The sequence below is a fragment of the Enhydra lutris genome, unplaced genomic scaffold (assembly GCF_002288905.1).
Source record: "Enhydra lutris kenyoni isolate GAN:26980312 unplaced genomic scaffold, ASM228890v2 scaffoldscaffold11, whole genome shotgun sequence".
Classification (NCBI taxonomy): domain Eukaryota; kingdom Metazoa; phylum Chordata; class Mammalia; order Carnivora; family Mustelidae; genus Enhydra; species Enhydra lutris.
The window spans coordinates 39,345,364-39,366,749 of NW_019154095.1; the positions used below are offsets into that span (position 1 = coordinate 39,345,364).

General features: G+C 40.8%; 1 protein-coding gene across 1 annotated transcript; it reads left to right on the forward strand.

The window, feature by feature from the left end:
- Nucleotides 1-5,375: 5,375 nt before the first annotated feature.
- LOC111144550 (cholinergic receptor nicotinic beta 3 subunit) lies at nucleotides 5,376-8,558 on the forward strand. Its single transcript, XM_022498878.1, has 3 exons — nucleotides 5,376-5,540; nucleotides 5,766-6,648; nucleotides 8,424-8,558. The coding sequence occupies exons 1-3, from the start codon at nucleotides 5,425-5,427 to the stop codon at nucleotides 8,556-8,558; spliced, it is 1,134 nt and encodes a 377-aa protein (XP_022354586.1). The 5' UTR covers nucleotides 5,376-5,424.
- The last annotated feature ends 12,828 nt before the right edge of the window (nucleotides 8,559-21,386 follow it).

The following is a 21,386-nucleotide window of genomic DNA, read 5'->3' on the forward strand; positions in this document are numbered from 1 at the left end:
TCCACCCACATCTGGTGAGTGACAGTGCAGTGAGGTAGTTCCCCAAGAGGAAACTGGGGTGCTCTTACCAGCAGCAAGGCAGGTGAACTTGAGGCAGCAGGCAACATACATCCACTTTATTTCTGAATTCATTTTTCTCCTCTTTCTATAAAGAGCTCTTGACATACCACTTTCTTCTCGAATGAAGTCTTGCCTAAGTGGAAGTCAGCTGAAGGCTCCTGTCATTAACAGTTCATCTTCCTCTTGTAATTTCTCTCCCCTTGGTTGTCCATGAACTTGGACAAAGTATAACATGTCTATTTGCATAATTCCTTCACCTTTGGACTGATATTTTACCATTAAGGCCAAACAGATTTTCTGTTGTTATTATCTTCACATTCTTTTTTTAACAGAGGAAAAGATGGAATAAGCTACTGTTTTAGCCTGAGTACAAAGTTAATAAGCCTTACAATGCTCAACACTGGAAACATCCTTGAGAGTGGAGCCACCAAAAGCTTCAATAAACCATTGACATTATGAAGAATTTTAAGTCACAAATTTTTCCACCATAAGGTAGCATGGAAAAAGGGAAAAGAGTACAGGATATGGCTTTTGATGAACCATGGCACACCTCCAGGGGGTGCCCTTCATGTCCTAGTCAATGTGGAAGGCACTTCCTGGACTTATGATGCCCAGCATACCCAGTCATATACAACAGACTTGATCCTGTTTTCTCTACTGACCAGCTGTGTGGCCTGGGACAAGTCACTTGAACCCTCCGAGCCACAGGTCCCTCATCTAATATAGCACTATTAATAGGTCATTTGTAGGTTATTGAAGAAATCAGCATTAATAAATATAAAAGCACTTAGGTCAATGCCTGGCATATCATCGGCACTTGGTAACTTTTTTACTTCGCCATTTTTATTCTATTATCAGCACAGCCACAAAATAGGTTTTTAATGTATGTTACAGTTTGTACTGAAAAATCATAGAAACAGTCCCAAAGAAAAGAAGTCCCACTGCTAAGAGGGCAATGTATGTGTTGCTTTCCTCTCTTGTAATTAGCCCAAATTTGTGTTAGATATTTGGTGAATTATTGGAATGTAGTTTTTACATCTACAAACAAATGTTGTTTTAACAATGCTTTAGTAGCAAAAACACAAAGGTGCCTGCCACCTATTTCACTGACTTTGTCTTTTCTCAAGGAAACCTCACTGTATTTTTATTTGAATTCAAACATCAGGAAAACAGTTAGAGCAACACCCTCTTTGCCAGGGCATCCTTATTCTTTGTAAGGCAGTGGTCTACCTATTTTTTTTTTCTTATATAACAAGAAGAAGTATTATATAAAACTGTGATACATTAAGACTATGTGGGGTGGATCCCAAGAATGCAAGGCTGGTTCAACATCTGAAAATCAATCAATATAGGGGCACCTGGCTGGCTCAGTCGGTTAAGCATGTGACTCTTGACCTTGTGGTCTTGAGTTTGAGCCCCGCGATGGGTGTACAGCCTACTTAAGGAAAAAAAAAAAGGAAAAGGAAAAGAAAACCAATCAATATAATTCATTTCATTAAGAGACTAAAGAATAATCTTGTAAGTATCTCTATAGAAGCTGGAAAGCTTTTTATTTAACTGAGGATCTGTTTGTGATTAAGAAAAAAAAAAATCTTAGGGCTCCTGGGTAGCTCAGCTGTTGAGTGTCCAACTCTTGATTTTAGCTCACATGGTTATCTCAGGGTTGTGGGATCCAGCCCAGTGTAGGGCTCCACACTGGGCTGGGAGTCTGCTTGGGATTCTCTCCTTCTCCCTCTCCCACTCCCCCTTTCCTCACTCACACTCTCTCTCTTTCACTCTCAAATAAATAAATCTGTAAAAAAAAAAAAATCTCAGCAAACTAGAAATAGGAAGAATCTTCCTTAATCAAATAAAAGGCATTTAAGAAGATCAACAGCTAATGTAATACTTAATGGTGAATAACTAAATGCTTCCCACCCAAAATCAAGAACAATGCGAGGATATCTACTCTCCCACTCCTATTTAATGTCATACTGAAGGTCCTAGCCAGTGATTTAACACAAGGAAAACACAATAAAAGGCATTCGGATTGGGAAAAAGAAATAGAGTTTTCTATTTGTAAATGATGTAATTGTTGACGTAGAAAATCTACCAAAAAACTTCTAAAATTAAATGAGCTTAAACAAGGTCACAGGATACATACAAGGTCAACATACAAAAATCAATTGTTTGTTTATATTCTAGCAATGAACAATTGGATTTTTTCCCTTGATGTCAAAGTACCGTTTACAATAACCTCAAAAAAACATGAAATACTTAGGTGTAAATCTAACTGAATATGTACAGGGTCTAATAAGCTGAAACTACAAAACACTGATTAAAAACATCAAAGAAGACCTAAACACATGGAGTGAGAAATGATTTTCCTAGGTCAGAAATCTCAATATTATGATGTCAGCGCTCCCCAAACCAATCTATAGATTCAAGACAACCACAGTTAAAATTTCAGAAGGATTTTTCTTGTAGATAGCAACAAACTGATTTAAAATTTTATGGAGAAAAGCAAAGAAACGAGAATAGCCAAAATGATTTGAAAAGGGGGAATACAGTTGGAGGACTCACACTACAGAATTTCAAAACTTACTGGAAAGTGATGGTTAAAAGAGTGTGGTACTGGGGAAAGGAGGGACACAGATTAACGAGACAGAACAAAGAGCCCATAAATAGACCCACATGGTTTACGGTTAGTTGATTTTTGACAAATGTGTATAGGTAATCCAATGGAGAATGTTTAGTCTTTTCAACAAAAGGTACAGGAACAATTGGACATCCATATGCGAAAAAAACCAAAAACCTCATTCACACCATAATTAAAAAATTAACTCAAAATGGATTTTAGATCTAAATGTACAACCCAAAACTATAAAATCTCTAGAAGAAAACATGGAAGAAAAATCTCTGTGACCTTAAGTTCGGTAAATATTTCTTAGATATGACATAATTCATAAAAGATAAAATTGGTAAAATAAACTTCATCCAAGTGTAGAATTTCTATCTTGTGAAAGACACTGATTAGAGAATTAAGAAACTACAGACTGTGGGAAGCTATTTACAACTCAAATATTTGATGAGGGGCTTTTACCCAGGATATATAAAGAAGTCTAAAAACTCAGTAATAAAACAAACAGCATGATTAAAAAAAACATGCAAAAGATTTAACAGCCACTTCACCAAATAAGATATACCGGTGGCAAAAAAGTACATGAAGAAATGCTCAACACCATTAGTCATTAGGAAAATGCATACTGGAAACCGAGATACCATTTCACAACTCTTCTAACCAAAGTAAAAAAAGAAGACAATACCAAGTACTGGAGAAGGTGCCAAAGAACCGGAAGTCTCGTACGTTGTTAGTGGGAATGCAAAATGAGACAGCCGCTCGGGGTCGCAGTTTCATATAAAGTTGAATATACACTTAGGATATGTCCCAGCCATCCCACTCCTGGGTATTAACCCAAGAGAAGAAAAGAATGCTTTCTACTAAAAAAACTGCACAAAATGTTTATAGTGGCTTTATTTGTAATCATTAAAAACTAGAAGAATACAAACATCCTACCCGGAGAATGGGTAAACAAATTGTGGTATATTCATACAAGGGAAAACTACACACTAACAAAAATGAACAAATCACTAATATAGAAGAACCTAAGATGCATTATGGTAAGTAAAAGAAATCAGGATCGAAAGGCTGTCTACCTTATGATCAATTCTATTTATATGACTAAAGGCAACATTATAGAATCAGAAAGTAGATCCTGGCTGCCTGGGGGTGGGGGATGGGAGGAGTTGATTACAAAGGAGCAGCATAAGGAAAACTTTTTTGGGCAACAGAGTTGTTCTTGTATCTTGACGGTGGTAGAGATTACACAAATGTTTGCGCACAGAACCATACACAAAGAGTGAATTGTACTGTATGTCAATTTTTAGAAAATAAACAGAGTGCAAGTGAAACAAAGAGTGCTGTCCTGAGTTCCTTTCCACGTTTCTAAGATTGAGACCTGCTGTCGGTAGTACAAGTCTCCTTAGCAGGAGACAAATTATTCATAGAAAGGAAAATGTATTTGCTTTTCAAAATGGGCGGAGGAGGAGGAAAAAGGAGAGAAGCCTGTGAGTACCAAGTAAACATGATAAATACTTTATAAGTTTGGGCTCTTAAACTGTCCATCTTCATGTGCGTGCTTTTCCATAAATAGGCATGCAGTCTTTTATCCTTTAGATCATAGCTTTTTAATGACCCATTTCCTTTTCAATTTGTTTTTCCAGGATCAAGCCTCACAAATATTGTCTAGGATAGACAACGTCATATCTGGGGTGTACAGTCTCGTACTTTTTCAGGCATCATGCATATTTCAATACTTCACCATCTAGTGAAGTTACCCATCTGCTGACTCCTGATTTTTTAATGACAGGAAGGCTTGCACTGGGCACACTCTTCAGACTTTCTGAAATGTCACTTAATATTATCCTACATCATTACTCAGCTGTCTACATGAGGGACAGTAGGATAGAAGAATTCAATTTTCAGGTCAGATTTCATAAGATTCTGGACCCAAATCTTTTTAAGAAAGTCCATCCTGCTATAATTGGATCACCCATACATCATCCTCTTGACCTTCATAATCCAATCAATTAGGGGTCAGGTTTGTTAACCTGGGTCTATTAGCTCCTGTAAAACATGCTAAATGATTTCATTCTATTATGAGGAAAAATTTGTAGGTATCTGGAGGCTAACAATATTAAGGATATAATTTAAAACTGTAATTGGGTGGTCACAAAATAAATTCAGATTAGAACTTAAAAGGAAATTCTTGGAAAATATTTTTTCATTGGATTAAAGTTATAATGTCATCAAGAGTAGTCAGTGGATACTGAATGTTTCATAATAACATAGTGGGTGGATGTTTGCTCAAGACTCTTGAGTGATATTCAAAATTGTTTGTGCCCATTATCATGAGATGAAAATATTACTGGACCAACTCTTCTAGAATAAACTGAGTTAGAATTATCATTGCTTTTCTTTTGCTTCTTAAGAGAAAATAGGCTGAAAAAAAGAAAAGAAGCTGAAAAAATAGATCACAAATCAGTGATGTTTGTTGCCAGGACTCTTCATTGGGAGGTAGATATATGGCAACTTTGGAAACCCCAGGTAGGATGGCCGTGTGGGCCTGGGCAAGATGAGAGGCCAGGCTAGCTCAACCTGTATCTTGAGAAGTGTAATGAACCACAGGTAGGGTCATAAGATCTAAAATGGATAGATTTCCCTTTTTAAATAAAACACTGGCATTTGGTAAATTAACATAAATTTGAAGATTCCGAAGTCTAATACACTGAATTTTCAGAATGAAATGACAGTATGCTCATTTGATGCAGGAATGGACAGACCACAAATTACGCTGGAATCCTGATGAATACGGTGGAATTCGTTCAATTAAAGTTCCATCAGAATCCCTCTGGCTTCCTGACATAGTTCTCTTTGAAAAGTAAGTATCCCAGAAGAAAAATACCCTGGTCCGATGAGGACCAGAGATGGAAAAGCCTGACTTTGGCAAGATAATTAAGAGAAATGTACAACTTTGAGTAAGAAGAGAACCGTTTCTTTTCTAAAATATTGTTTGACTCTGTGGTAGAAGAGTAATAAATGTGAATAGTAGAGGGAGGGGTGGGCAGAGACCCAACTCATCAGTGTTCAACCGCTTTCACCACAGCGCCGATGGCCGGTTCGAAGGCTCCCTCATGACCAAAGTCATTGTGAGATCCAACGGCACCGTCATCTGGACGCCCCCCGCCAGTTACAAAAGCTCATGCACCATGGACGTCACGTTTTTCCCATTTGACCGGCAGAACTGCTCCATGAAGTTTGGGTCATGGACTTACGATGGAACCATGGTTGACCTTGTTCTGATCAATGAAAATGTTGACAGGAAGGACTTCTTCGATAACGGAGAATGGGAGATCCTCCATGCAAAAGGGATGAAGGGCAACAGGAGAGACGGCGTCTACTCCTATCCGTTCATCACATACTCATTCGTCCTGCGCCGCCTGCCCATGTTCTACACCCTCTTCCTGATCATCCCCTGCCTGGGGCTGTCTTTCCTGACTGTGCTCGTGTTCTATCTCCCTTCCGACGAAGGGGAAAAGCTGTCCCTGTCAACCTCAGTGCTGGTTTCTCTGACCGTGTTCCTCCTGGTCATTGAGGAAATAATCCCGTCTTCCTCCAAAGTCATTCCTCTCATTGGGGAGTACCTGTTGTTCATTATGATTTTCGTGACCCTGTCGATTATTGTGACTGTTTTCGTGATTAACGTTCACCACAGATCCTCTTCCACTTACCACCCCATGGCCCCCTGGGTGAAACGACTGTTTCTGCAAAAACTTCCTACATTGCTTTGTATGAAGGACCACGTGGATCGCTACTCTTTCCCAGATAAAGACGAAAGTCAGCCAGTGGTGAAAGGTAAAACTCTAGAAAAAAGGAAACAGAGACAGGTGAGTGATGGAGAAACCGTTCTTGTTGCTTTCTTGGAAAAGGCGGCTGATTCCATCAGGTACATCTCAAGGCACGTGAAGAAGCAGCATTTCATCAACCAGGTGAGTCCATCCCAGCGGGGCCACCAAAATGCGCAAGAACCAACATTCTCACATCTCTTGACAACACAGTGTTTAGACGTGACACTGTTAACTCTCTGCTTTTCACGTGTAGAATGTTAAGCGAGCTCTGACATCAGTAAGAATCTTAGTATGGATTTTTAGGAAGCAGTTCACAGAAACAGAAGGAGCAAAAGTGAAGCAAGTGTAAATTAAGCACCATTCCTTATAATTAGACGTGATTCTATTTAGAATAATTTAATTTTACATTTTAAGTTGGTTATCCTGGTCTCTGGTAATGTATCTCTCATTTTTAGAGCGATGATGGTTATTTCCATCTGTAGTATTTGGAAATAAAGGAACAGAATTTGGGGATTAATATACAGAAGAATAGAATAGATTTGGGGATTAATATAATCCTAAAATAGACAAATGATCCCAATAATAGACAAAGAATGCCAATAATAGGCAAAGACTATAGACAAAATAGACAAAATAAAAGACAAAAAAATTCCAATAATAGACAAAAGAACAGAATAGATTTTGGGATTAATATACAAATATAGTGTGCCAACAGATAGAACACTGTTCCTTTGGTGAGGGAAAAGGGCATAGTTATTTAGCTTACAGATTAAAAAAAAAAAAAAGTGTGGTGAGAGTGTGGATTTCAGACTCAAGACAGTCGTGGACTCAGATAGTACCTGCTGCTTAAAACAAGTTATAGGCCAATTTAGAGCATTCAATTACTTTACTCTAAAGTCAGTGAAAATTAGTGCCAAGAGCCTGATCCCATAAACAAAATTATGAAAGAATTTCTTATTTTTATTTATTTATTTATTTAAATTCAACTAGCCAACACACAGTACATGATTAGTTTCTGATGTAGTGTTCAATAATTCATCAGCTGTGTATAAGGCCCAGTGCTCATCATATCATGTGCTGAAAGAATTTTTATAAAGAAATATCCTTCTATTATTTTACCTAGACACTACCTAGTATATCGTCTCTCACTATTTGTTCTGTTTTTCATCCACTGAAAAGGATTTTTAAAGCATTAGGAAAAATGCTGGTATAAAACAGACATTTCGGCTTTTCTTAGGGTTGTTTGTTGTTGTTTCTTTACAGTGTTTAAAAATTCTAATTCCAAGATTCAAATAGCCTTTTAAAAAATTATAAAAGTAACACCTTATCAGGGTAAGGAATTTGGAAAATACAAAAAACATAAACAAGAAAATTAAAATCATTAACAATCCCATTACTTAAGGTTGACACTTGAAACATTCCAATGTGTCTTCTTTGTGTTTTTCCCCCAGAGTTTTACTCCTAAAGCTCTATGTGTGCTGAATGCTTTCAGGCTCTCTATCAGTACCTACGCTCCTTTGAGAATTCCTGTTAGGTTCCATCTTTACAAACTCCCCACAGAAGAGAAATGGAACATTTCTTTTCCTTCGAAAGAGAACTAGCCCCTGTCCTCCACACCTCTCAACTTGTTCGTGCTCTGACCTTTTTCTGTTAGCGTCCTGCCCACTGTTCCCCAACTTCCCTTCCTCCAAAGGGACCCGGTCTCCCCTCCCCCTTACGGATTGCCGTCCTGTCCTGATCCCCGCTGTCCTCGGCGGCTTCCCGGCATTTCCGAGGTGCAGCGGCCACAGTCACACGCGCGTTTTTGAGAACCGAAGCCCTGCACATCTGAGTATTACCCCTTTCCGATCCCTGGAAGTGAGTTCAGAACAGTTGCCCTGCATCTTGAAAGGAAGGCGTCTTTTTCTCTTTTGCAGGTGGTACAAGACTGGAAATTCGTAGCCCAAGTTCTGGACCGAATCTTTCTGTGGCTCTTTCTGATAGTGTCAGTTACCGGCTCTGTTCTGATCTTTACTCCTGCTTTGAGGATGTGGCTCCACAGTTCCCACTAGCAATCCAGAGCCATCTAAAATACTATAAAGACAAAATTACACCTTAGGACTGACCTCCAGCTAGCTGTACATACAGTATCCAAATGCATGAGCTGCTTAGAAGGGCCTGGGTGGGACTCAGGGAAACTGAACATTGGCAAATGTGGGTTTGCCCACCGTAAACTCACGATTGCCACCAGAGCTCCTCAGGGACCCTGCCTTGGCTTCCCCAGACGTTCAGGGACTCGTAGGTTCCAGGCCTGACATCACAGCCAGAACGCACTAGGCGTGTTGCTGGCTGCTGGACTGGAGGAGCCACCAGAAAGCCACACTGAGGCCCCGCCAAGGATGCACACTGGGAATTCAAGACCGTCTCAGGGTCAAGCTCTTTGTTTGCTCAGACTTGGGCCTCCTGCGTCCGCTGGTGTCCTGGGTGGTTTTGCCCGAGTTTGCAGACTGGTGCTGTGTGTCATGTTGCTGCAAATCTCAACAACTATCTGGGGGAATTGCCCCGCTTGGACAGACCTGGCACAGCACACTGGTTTTCACGAAGATTCCAAGATGTCTGGTAACTGAAGTCCCTCTCCTGTCCCTACAAACATGGTATTTGTTGAAAATAATCTCTCTTGTGGCACCTAGGTGGCTCAGTCAGTTAAGCGGCTGCCTTCAGCTCAGGTCATGATCCCAGAGTCATGGGATGGAGCCCCACATCAGGCTCCCTGCTGAGTGCAGAGCTGCTTCTCCCTCTCCCTCTGCCCACCGTTCTGCCTCCTCGCACTCTGCCTCTCTATCAAATAAATAAATAAAATCTTAAAAAAAAAAAAAGAACAAAGAAAGAAAATAGTCTCTCTTGAATGTGGTGGCCTCTCAGGTAGGTGGTATTCATGGATTATTCAGAACATTATAAAGGTTTTCTGATGCTGAAACTAGAGCCTACTGTGAGTTGCGACTTGCTTAAAGGGTCGTACCAAAATAACTGACAAGAGAAACAGTGCCATCTGTTACCGGGAGCGCAGCCATTAATACCCATTACCTTTTCCTAGAAAATACAAGGACCACACATTCTCTAATGATGGGTTTTTATGTCCCTGCACCCAGTCTAATCCATTTCAACAGTACACTCGAGGCTTTCCATTCTGTTTCTTTTCTTTCTTCTTCCTCTTCTTCTTCTTCTTCCTCTTCTTCTTCCTCTTCTTCTTCTTCTTCTTCTTTTGATGAGAATACTTAAGTTCTACTGTCAGCAAATTTTAATCATACAATGTAGTGTAATCAGCTCATCACCACGTTGTGCATCAGACCCTCAGACCTCATTCTTCTCATAACTGACAGTGGACACCTTTAACCAACCTCTTCCTAACTTCCTTCTCCACCGGCCTCTGGCAACCTCTTTTCTACTCTCTGTTTCTATGAGATTGACCTTTTTTTCAGTATTGTATTTCTCTGTGAGATTTTTTTCACTTTTTAGCACAATGCCCTCCAGATTCACGTGTTGTTGCGACAGGATTTGTGTCTTTTTTAAGGCCGAATCATGTTTCTGTGTATGTGTGTGCGTGCATGTGTGTGTGTAATCACATTTCCTCCATCCATTCATTCATCAACAGACACTTTGGTTGTTTTCATACCTCGGCCATGGTGGATAATGCTGCAGTGAACGCGGGCGTGTGGATATTTCTTTGAGAAAATGATGTCGTTTCCTTTGGACACACCCAGAAGTGGATGGATTACATAGTAGTTCTATTCTCCATTTCCTGAGAAACCTCATAACTTTTTTTATAGGGACCATACCAATTTCCATTCCCACCAATAGCTCCAGAAGGTTTCCTTTTCTTCACATCCTCACCAGGGTTTTGGTACCTCTTGTCTTTCTTACAACAGCCGTTCTAACGGCCCTGAGCTGCTCTCTCCCTGTGGTCTTGATTTGCACTTTCCTGATGCTGAGCACTTTTCATGGACCTGTTGACCGTCTGTGTGTTTTGGAAGCATGTCCATTCAGATCCTTTACCCATTTTTCAGTTGGGTGATTTGGCGTTTTCCTCTTGAGTTGTATGAGTTCTGTATTGTTTGTATACTAACCTCTTACCAGGGACATGGTTTCCAAATATTTTCTCCTGTTTCATAGGCTGTCTTTTCATTTCACTGATGGTTTCCTTTGCTGTGAAGTTTAGTTTGGTACGGTCCCATTTGCTTATTTCTGCTTGCGTTGCCTTTGCTTTCGGTGTTAAAAAAAATCAAAAAGCATTGCCAAGACTCTTGCTTTCATGGTTGTGAGTTCAAGAACCATGTTGGGATTAGAGATTATGTAATAAAAAAAGGCTCCCTCGGGGAGCCGTTCATCCCCACCCTGCCAACTCCCTCTTGAAGATTCATCAGGGAGAATAAATTCAGATGCTTTTTGCCCTCCAAAATTGCTGCTGCCAAATCCTGAATCTTAGCTTGAAGCGATTTTTCTTTTTCCCCAGATTTAAATCTTAATCTCTTCTAGATTATTTTTTGGGGGGTATGTTTCCCTTAAATAGTTTACAACTGAGATGGGGTTTCACCCCTTCACATACGTTGTTACCATTGATATGGTTAGTCTCATTCATGTCATTTCGTTTTGTGTTTTCTGTGTAATGTCTTCTTGATCTTTTTTTCTTTTTTTTTTTTTTTTGCTTCTTTTCAGTCCTGACTGATTTGTCTGTTGTTCCTTCTTCTCTATTGGTTTGAAAGCTATGAACCCATTGCTATTAATTTATTAATGAACATATTCAAGCTTTTTTTTTTTTTTTTTTCAGAGAGAGAGAGTATGGAGGAGAGACAGAGGGAGAGAATCTTTTTTTTTTTAAGATTTGACTCATTTGAGAGAGAGACAGAGAGCATATGAGCGGGTGTTGGGGGGGAGGGCAAGAGGGAGAAGAAGAAGCAGACGTCCTGCAGAGCAGGGACCCTGATGTGGGGCTCGATCCCAGGACCCTAAGATCACGGCCTGAACCAAAGTCAGATGCTCAACCAACTGAGTCACCCAGGCACCTCAAGAGGGAGAGAGAGAATCTTAAGCAGACTCCATGCTCAGTGTGGAACCCCACACAAGCCTCTATCTCATAGTCCTGAGATCATGACCTGAGCCGAAACCAGGAGTCAGATGCTTAACTGACTGAGCCACCCAGGCGCCCCCAAACTTCTTTTAATTGGCATTGGGATTTAATGTCCTAGCCTCCACTCTTGAATGAAACAATTCCTTTAGCACTTTCACTTCCCCTCTTCTTCGACTGCCTTTTATATTTTATTTAAATCACTAGAATTTTAGTTCCAGGTTATTAATTTTTTATGATATGTGTTTCTTTCTTCTGAATAATTTATTGACAATATATTCTGTCCACGACTGCATTATAAACAAGTAATTGTTTTACTCATTTCTTGATTCACCACTTTTTTTCTCCTGTTTTCCTTTCCCTGATTCATTTTATTATCTCAGAGGAATACATCCCCAAGCAATTCTTTTAGATAGTTTTGAGTGGGGTTACCTTTCTGAATTTTTGCATATCTGAGACTGGTTAGGTTGGCCCTCATAGGATAGGTTGGTTGAGTGTGCAATTTTGAATTCAAAATCATTTTGCCTCAGAACTGTGAAGATAGTATTCTACAATTTCCTATTATCTTTTTTCTTTTCTTTTCGATTTCCCACATTCTAGATGAGAAGTATGGTGAGGGTTGATTCTTATTCTTTTTTCCTATAGATTCCTGTTTTTCTTTTTATGAAACTCCTGGACTTTTCTTTTTATCTTTGGACTTCAGAAATGTCACCTGAATATGCTGTATGTATCCAAATGTAGGGCTTGTACTCTCTCTTGCTCTCTTTCTCCCTCTCTGTTTTTATCTTGGCACTTGATAACTAATGTCTTTCTTCAAGTCATGCAAATTTTATTTTCTTCTCTCTTTCATTATTTCTTATCCTCCATTATCCTCCTCCTTTCTTTTTGAAATTTCTAGAAGGATCTCAGTATTTCTGTCTTCCATGTTTATTAACTTAGTAACTCCTGTTTTATACTTTTTATTTCTTTAATTATTTACATTGTCAGCTTGATAATACTGCTGACTAATTTGATATTCAGTCATTATCTACTTTGCTATGCAACCCACCTACCAAGGTGAGGTTTTATTTGTTTGTGGAAGAATTATGTATTTGATTTCTAAGAACTCAGTTCTTCTTTTTGGATGTCATATGCTCTGCAATAACTTGGGGGAATACTAATTGTGGTTGTTTTTAAGTCTCCTTCTGTTGTCTGGATTAATAATTTTTCTTTGGTGGTTAATTCTTCTACTGATTTTGTTTAATGCTTTGTGTGGTAGTGTTACCCCCAACGTTTGTTGATTTTTGATATTGTTTCTTTATCTGACAGCTATAGGAAACCAGGCTCCAGGTGTTTTCCCTTACTGTCTGTGTCCAAGAAACCATTTCTCTAAGGTGTGTGACCAGTTCGTCTTCTACATTCGAGGAACCCCTTTCTTCTTGGCAGCCATAAAGGATCTGGGGCACTAAACTATTTCTCTGACTCCAATGCCCACTCTGGTTTCTCCTGTCAGAATGTCCACCAACTGGGACAGACCATGGAAGCCATGATAAAAACTGGAAGACTGCTGTAGCTGTTCTGGTCCCTTTACCTGATTACTCAGCAGTTATACTTTAAGTCTCACCTGCGTATAATCTTATAATTACTGTGGGGTTTTGTTAGAAAGAAAATAATTTCTTTGGTGGTCCTAGCTTTCCTTCATGGGACCAAAATTCCACTGTTCTTTTAGGTTTTTATCATAAATCTTACCTCCTGTCTTAACACATTTCAGCCATTCCCCACCAATTTGATCTATGAAGGTATCTCAGCCGACTTTCCAGTGCTATTATGGTTGTATGTTCTTTACATTTCTTTTGATACATCAGTAGGACTTGATATATCAATAAGATTTGGTATATCAACAGGAAAAAATTTTTAAAAAGAAAAGGAAACATATCAGCCAGCCATTTCATACTGATCTTTTCCAAATCTCAATCCTTATAGACATGTCCAATTGTATATGGAAACTAGGACATTATCATTATATCATGTCATGATGTTCTTGATCCATACTCTCATGAGAAGAGTGTGGATCTCTTTTAAGGACTCTGATTAATCTTGACTTTACAGACTGGTGGATGCTGGGCATGATGAGACTGGCAAGATGATTCTGTGAGGGATAAAGTTATTAATTATTGACCCTAAAAAGTGAAGCATGTCTTGAAGTTAATGACTCACATATGTTGTTAGTTTGCCAGGAGGGCTGATGGGGTTCTTCACACCTGGCTGCTTACAGTCTCCTGGACATCTGCACTGCTTTCCAAACTGCCTCTCCTGCTTCCAGTCAGATCTCCATCCTGTTCACACCAACTAGTCCTTGTTCTTTTCGTACCTCGTCTCTCCTTCCCTTGTGCCCTTGATCTCTCCTCCTGGAAATGGTGTCTTTAATTACCCTGTCTGTTTTGTATGGCTCCCTTTCCTAGGCCTAAAATGTGCTTAGATCAGCTTTCATTTTACAACAGACACAGACCATAGTGAAAAGAAATAATAGTTTGTTTTCATATAGCCTGGAATGCTTTCAGTAGAGAGATTCATGCCATTCAAATCATCCTCAAAAGCAGTTATAAATTCCAAAACAGAAATCACTTTTATGTATTTTTAAGTGTTTCAGGAATACTTAATGTGGTCAGTACATTTTTCAATAGATAGCAAATTTTATACCATAGAATTATATTTTTATGTGCTATGCAGACACATTGTAGAGCATTGGGCTCCTTGTGTGATCTATGTACGTCTTACTTTCTGCACATTACACTGGATTTTTAAAAGGGAAACAATATGGTAAAGGGGAACACAGGGCACTAGGACCTGTGTGTTCTAGACCAGCCATTACCTAGCTGTGTGGGCCATGCGGTCTTAGGTGGGTCATTTGCCCTCTGGTTTTCCAGTCAGTTTTTTGTTTTTTTTTAAAGATTTTATTTATTTGTCAGAGAGAGAGGGAGAGAGAGCGAGTGCAGGCAGACAGAATGGCAGGCAGAGGCAGAGGGAGAAGCAGGCTCCCTGCTGAGCAAGGAGCCCGATGCGGGACTCGATCCCAGGACGCTGGGATCATGACCTGAGCCGAAGGCAGCTGCTTAACCAACTGAGCCACCCAGGCGTCCCTCCAGTCAGTTAACTAAAGGTAATGACTCATGGCTCTCTCCTGCTCTAAAATACTATACTTTAGAGATTTTAACAATTTTTAAGCCACACAACTTTTAATCATAACTTTGTTCCTTTGGGAAATGTCATCTCTTTTATCACTGCCTTAGAACAGGATTTGCAGGGATACATTGTGATGAAAATCAAGGCTTCCCTGCCTCAAATCCCTGATCGGATTGTGGACTTAAAGGGCAAATCACTGTTCTTCTTTTTATTGAGAACACTATTGACTTTAACTCATTACTTAACTTTATCTAACTCATTAGTTTGCTAGGTAAATGACAATTCTAATCCTAGAAAAATGCATTTAAATTCAAATTCAGTTTTAAATTTTGAAAAATACCACATGAAACACTATCCACAGCAAGCCTCTTTCTGACCAGACACAACTACAGCAAAGGTCAAACATTTGTACGTGTACACACAGCTTAAGGTGGGACGCAGCGACTGTTTCAAATGCCGGAAAGGATAAATATTTATACATCACAATAACCCAAAGACAGTCACTACAAAAGATCACTTTAAAGCAAAAAAATTTTAATTTCAAATGTATTTCAAGAAAAATCTTTTGTGGGCAAAACCTCCCAGCTATTGCAACCGGGGGGAGGGCAGGGGTCCAAGAGCACCTGGCTCCGGGGGTCCCAAACAGACCAGGTTTGGCCACTCTCTGCTGACAAAACTCAAGGGCAGAGAAACGAGGTGCCTGGGTGGCTCAGTTGGTTAAGCATTTGCCTTTAGCTCCCGTCATGATCCCAGGGTCCTGGGATCGAGGCCCACATCAGGCTCCCTGCTCCTCGAGGAGTCTGCTTCTCCCTCTGCCTGCTGTTCCCCCTGCTTGTGCATGCTCTCTCTCTCTCTCTCTCTCTCTCTCTGACAAATAAATAAATAAAATCTTAAAAAACTAAACAGAACAAAGGAATTCATTTCAGTGAGGGAAGACAGTGGACTAATGTCTCTAAGACTGTCTCCAAAGTGCTGAAAATGCTTCCAGGTTTATATAAGGAAAGTGTGGGACAAATGTCAGTGGGTACATGCAGGTGGGCAGAAAAGGTAAAGTCGATCATTATCTTGGGGTCAATCACCTCGAGTCCTGCTGGCATCAGAGCAGCCGCCATTGTTGCTGGAGGGGCAGTGGTTTTGGTTCCCATCATGGGATGCTTTGCCCACAGTTGAGTCTTCTGCCTGAATTAAGAGATATGCTGGAAAGAAGAACTTAATCAGTTAGAAAGAACAGATGGTGGTCAGAGTAGCGGTAGGTGGTTGAAGTCCTCTTTCACTATTTCCAACAACTTGATGTTGTGAAACCCATACAACTCTCCATCACAAGTGTGGGCATGTGGGACACACACCTGTGTGGACACACAGAGAGCTGTCCTAAATTGTCCTCATCTTTCAGATCCCTATTCACACCCCACCTCATGAAGCCTTCACAGAACACATGACCCCAACTAAGCTCCCTGCCTCTGAAAGCCTATGGTGTTTTCAACCTCTGCTGGATGGTGTAGAATGTGATTGTCCCCTATTATTTTATTAAGTGAATTTTATTTCCTTTAGTTACTGCATAGCATATCATCTGTTATATCGCCAACGGCATCTAATAGGGCTGAGTGCATGGTCAAGCCTAATTAATATGTGTTGATGAATTAAACCAACACCAGAAAATTTGATTAATTTGTCCAAAATGAGGACACATTTGTACTCTTGTTCAGCCTCTCTCCTTCTTTCCAGCCCTGTGTGTGGGTTCAGGCAGGTGTAATTTTCAGTATACATCTTAAAGAAACATTTTCCTACATTGAAAAATTTCTAAAATACTCTCAATCATACTTAGAAAAATTAATGATTCCATATTCCTAATTACCCTAACCATAGTTTCTAACTGTCTCAGGAACAGCTTAAATTCACAGCTGGCTTATTTAAAAGAGGATTCAACCATAGTGTTAACGCCTCTTAAATGTATTTTCATTTCTTTCTTGTCTCTGACTTGTTGAAAGGACCAGGTCAATTTTCACCAAGAATGTGCTCATCTTGGGGATTTACCTGGTCACTGGCTTTTGGTGTCATTTTGCTTATTCCTCTGTTTCCTGTATTTCCTACAAATTGGAAGTTACAACATAATCCTGGTTAAATATTTTGGGCAGAACACGTCATAGATTGTACTGTGTGGCTCTTATTGTACGGTAGTAGAAGACATACTGTCAGGCTATCTCAACATTAGTGTTAAGATTAATCCTCAGATCAAGATGATAACTGTCTGATTTCTCCCCCTACCCAGTGGTAAATATTAGTGGTATAGCCTATGACACACAGCAAAGTTATAAAGATCATCTTGGACCCCTTAAAGCTGGCCTCCAACCAGCTACATTAGAATACCTTTGATGGAGGCATAATTCTTTTTCAGAGCACCTGCTATTATGTATTAAAGTGAATTTGTTTAAAGAGCACCCTGGTGATTGCCATTTATGTTTAACTTGGTACGGATTCCTCCTTTGTATTAAGACTTTCTGTTCAGTGCGTCAATAAAATAATTGTGAAAATAAAAGCACCATTACTCCTTTGATTCCTACACAGTCTTAGGTTTGGGAAAGCTAGCTGAGAGCAGCATTATACCCACTGGTGTATCATCCACTCCAGAGTGACCATCTTCAGGGCAGGGCAGCCTGGCCTGTTGTAAAATCAGATGTACCCCTGAGCTCAAAAGGGGTCCCAGCTTTGGGTAATGAAAGGAGACCCACCAGGCCAGAAGAATGCAGCATGAAAAGGGAAATCATACCAAAAAAGAATATACATTATGAAGATTAACTCAGATAGACTTCTAAATAGCCCTACGAGGAAAGCACTATCTTCATCCCTGCTCACAGGTCAAGGTCCTCTTCACAGGCAGAAGATGACCCTCCTGGGAAAAGAGTGGGAAGGATCAATCTTACCATTTGTTCTGCAGAAAGGAGGTTCTTGCCACCAACAGGTACCCAGTGAGGGTGTGCCAGCAGTGGGAGGTGTGATGTGTGTCTGCCCAGACCTGTGCTCCAAACGGAGACCCTCAAGAGGCCTCCGCTTTTTCGTAAGGGGCCTTCACGGGAATTTCATAATTCTACACTGGTCTGTCCCACACATTGCAGGACGCTTCGCATCCCTCGCCCCCAGGCCTTAAGTGACAATAGTCATTGTGACAAACAAAAATGCCCTTTTAGAGATTTCCCAACACCAACTGGAAATAGAGTGTGTGTATGTGTGTGTCTGTGTGTGTGTGTGTGTCTGTATAAAAGGGGTGCAGTAGCATTTCTGGTTCAGAATGGCTGGAAGCTGCTGAAATGGCCAAGAGGACATTTTAAAGTCAAAAGGGGGGATGGGCAAAGGGAGATGCTCAGACGTTCCTCTGTTCTTGTTGCCCTGTCCCCTCCCTGCACACAAGAGGCCCATGCTCGGCCCTGTGGGGAGATGGGACTGGATGGAGGCATCCCAAGGAGATGCTCCCTAGGCCCTCAGAGGGTGTCTCCAGGTTCTCGGAGTCCACCCTCTCCCTTCCCGCTGCTCACACTTCCCTCCACCCAGACCTCACCCCCTCTCAGAGGACCTCACCTAACAGAAGCAATCAAGCCCCAGTTTGTTCAGTCAGCGCCGCAATGCCTGGCCCAGCACACTGGGCTTGTTTGGCTAATACGAAGACTTTATTCTTGTTTCTTAACTTAGTTGGCACACTTTAAAACTTGGAGACTTTATATAAAAAGCTGGATTTTCAGTTTTTCTTTAAAAATCAGAAGTTCAAGCACCCAAGCCCATACCGGTATCCCCTGCCACTGTTAAAATAAACTTTGATACTAATACAACTTTCCCCAAAGAAGAGAGTATGGGTAGCTTCCTCTCCCTAACCTGATTGACATCTCACTTACATTACATGTCTTCCTCCTGATTCCTGTCAGTGCGAGGCTCTCCCCACCTTGTGAGGCTGATGTGGGGCTGTTGATGGGAGGAGATGGGCCAGCTCAGGTGATTTCCCCTCTCACAAGAGCCACTGAACTGTCCTGGGGCCAAGGAAATGAATAAAGAGTCAAGAGATGTGGAATCTGTTAGCTGTGTGATCACGGACAAGCCACTTTACCGCTTGAGATTTAAAAAAAAAAGAAGAAAGAAAGAAAAGAAAAGAAAGAGATGAGCTAAACAATCTATGTGTTCCATTCCATCCCTAAAAGTCACTGGTCTTATAGTTCAGATACACAGACACTCCCACGCGTGTGCACTGTGTGCGTGTGAGTACAAGCACCTCACACTCCCTGCCCCCCACGGTTATTGATAATGTAATCATAACCAGGATAATTTCAAGTCAATTGTAAAAATTTAAAATGTCAGTTAACAAATAATTCTTTCTTTTTTTTTTTTTTTTTTTTAAGATTTATTTATTTGACAGAGACACAGCAAGAGAGGGAACCCAAGCAGGGGGAGTAGGAGAGGGAGAAGCAGGCTTCCCGCCAAGCAGGGATCCCAATGCAGGGCTCTATCCCACGACCCTGGGATCATGACCTGAGCCAAAGGCAGATGCTTAATGACTGAGCCATCCAGGTGTCCCAATAAAGAATTCTTTAATGACCTACTGTCTTTGTGACCCTCTGTGAATTTTCAATCCTTCTTCCCCTTGTTCTTCTGAACAAATGCTGAGACTTCCCTTTTATTCATATGTTTATCTCATTTCTTTTAGATGCATATTGCTGGTCATGCTTACCTGTGAGTACAAGATCCTCTCTCCTCTGAGGATCACTGAGCAAATTCTGGAAAGTCTGAGGTATATTCATGTATAAAAGAATGTGTAAAGAAGCCAGGATTGGGGTTTCCTGCTCCTGACTGAGAGCAGTTTCCTCCCATCTTCCTACTTTGCATTTCTTACAAGTCTTGTTTTTATATCTAACAAGGGGTTAATGTCCAGAATATACAGGAACTCCTACAACTCTACAAAAACAAAAATGAAAAAACCCTGATTTTTAAAAGTGCAGAGGACTTGAATATACATTTCTTCAAAGAAGATATGCAAAGAAGGAAGAAGAAGGGGAAGAAGGAGGAGGAGGAAGAGGAAGAGAAGAGGAAGAAGGAGAAGGAGGGGGAGGAGGAGAAGGAGAAATACAAATGTACGGTAAGCACATGAAAAGATGCCAATGATTAGGGAAATGCAAATTAAAACTGCAAGGAGATATCACCTCACACCCATTGGGATGGCTACTATAAAGGGGAAAAAAGTGGAAAAGAAGCAGAAAATAGCAAATGTTGGCAAGGATGTGGAGAAAATGGAGCCTTTGTGCACTGTTGGTGAGGTTGTAAAATGGTGCAGCCACTGTGGAAAAACAGCATGGCGGCTCTTCAAGAAATTAAAAACAGAACTGCCTTATAACCCAGCGATTCTACTTCTGGGTATATACTCCAAAGAACTGAAACTCAGAGATGTTTGCACACACCTATTCATAGCAGCAGCATTATTCCTGATAGCTAAAAGGTAAAAGAAACTCAAACGTCCATTGATGGATGAACGGATAGACAAAATGTTGTAAGTACATACAATGGAATATTACTCAGCCTCAAAAAGCAAATAAATTCTTATGTCAGAATTAAGTGTGTACAATTAAAATTATTTTTTTTTAAAGCAAAGAAATGCTAACACATGCTACAACAGGATGAACCTTGAAGACTATATTTAGTGAGATTAGCCGGTCACGAGTAGACCAATCTTGTATGATTCTGCTCAGATAAACGCCTAAAGTAGTCAAAATCATAGAGCCCAAGTGGACTGGTGGTTGCGGGGAACAGACCGTGGTAGGGAAGGATGAAAAGTTGCTGTTAATGGCTACAGAGTTTCAGTTTTATAGGATGAAAGAGTTCTGTGGAGGGATGGGGGTGAATAGGCTTAAAAAGGTGAGGATGGTAACATTTGTTCTGTGCATTTTACCACTATTAAAACTTTTTAGAGGCACCTGGGTGGCTCAGTTGGTTCAGTGTTTGACTTACGACCAGGTTATGATCTTAGGGTCCTGGTGAGGAAGGATAGCCGGAAGGCAGGCAGGCAGACAGGGAAAAGCCCCCCTCCCCAAGAGGAAACCACCCTTAAAAGGATTTTACACCACCCTGGAAGGAGCCCTCCGCCCTTTCCCATTGGGTGACAGGATTCATCAGATAAAAACAGCCCACCAGGGGCGCCTGGGTGGCTCAGTGGGTTAAGCCTCTGTCTTCGGCTCAGGTCATGATCTCAGGGTCCTGGGATGGAGCTCCGCATCGGGCTCTCTGCTCAGCAGGGAGCCTACTTCCCCCTCCCCCCTGCCTGCCTCTCTGACTACTTACTTGTGATCTCTCTCTCTCCGTCAAATAAATAAATAAAATCTTAAAAAAAACAAAAAACAAAAAACAGCCCACCAATAAGCCCATAGAAACCCTAGACTTCGAAACTCCAGTGGTAACCCTCTGGGGTCCCTTCCCGCTTCGAGCTTTGTGCTCTTTTCTATCGCTCAGTAAACCTTGCTCTGCTGCCCACCACTCTGTCTGATCTCTCTCTCCATTCTTCCAAGCGGCATGACCAAGAACTGTGGACACCGACGGAGGAAAAAATCCTGTAACACTGGGATCGTGCTCAGGGCTCTGTGCTGTG

What these genes read in the sequence shown, in the direction of transcription:
- LOC111144550 (XM_022498878.1), top strand. Translation starts at nt 5,425, where the DNA reads ATGCAGGAATGGACAGACCACAAATTACGCTGGAATCCTGATGAATAC. An exon ending in GACATAGTTCTCTTTGAAAA is followed by an intron (nt 5,541 to 5,765) that starts GTAAGTATCCCA and finishes CTTTCACCACAG; the next exon opens with CGCCGATGGCCGGTTCGAAG. An exon ending in AGCAGCATTTCATCAACCAG is followed by an intron (nt 6,649 to 8,423) that starts GTGAGTCCATCC and finishes TCTCTTTTGCAG; the next exon opens with GTGGTACAAGACTGGAAATT.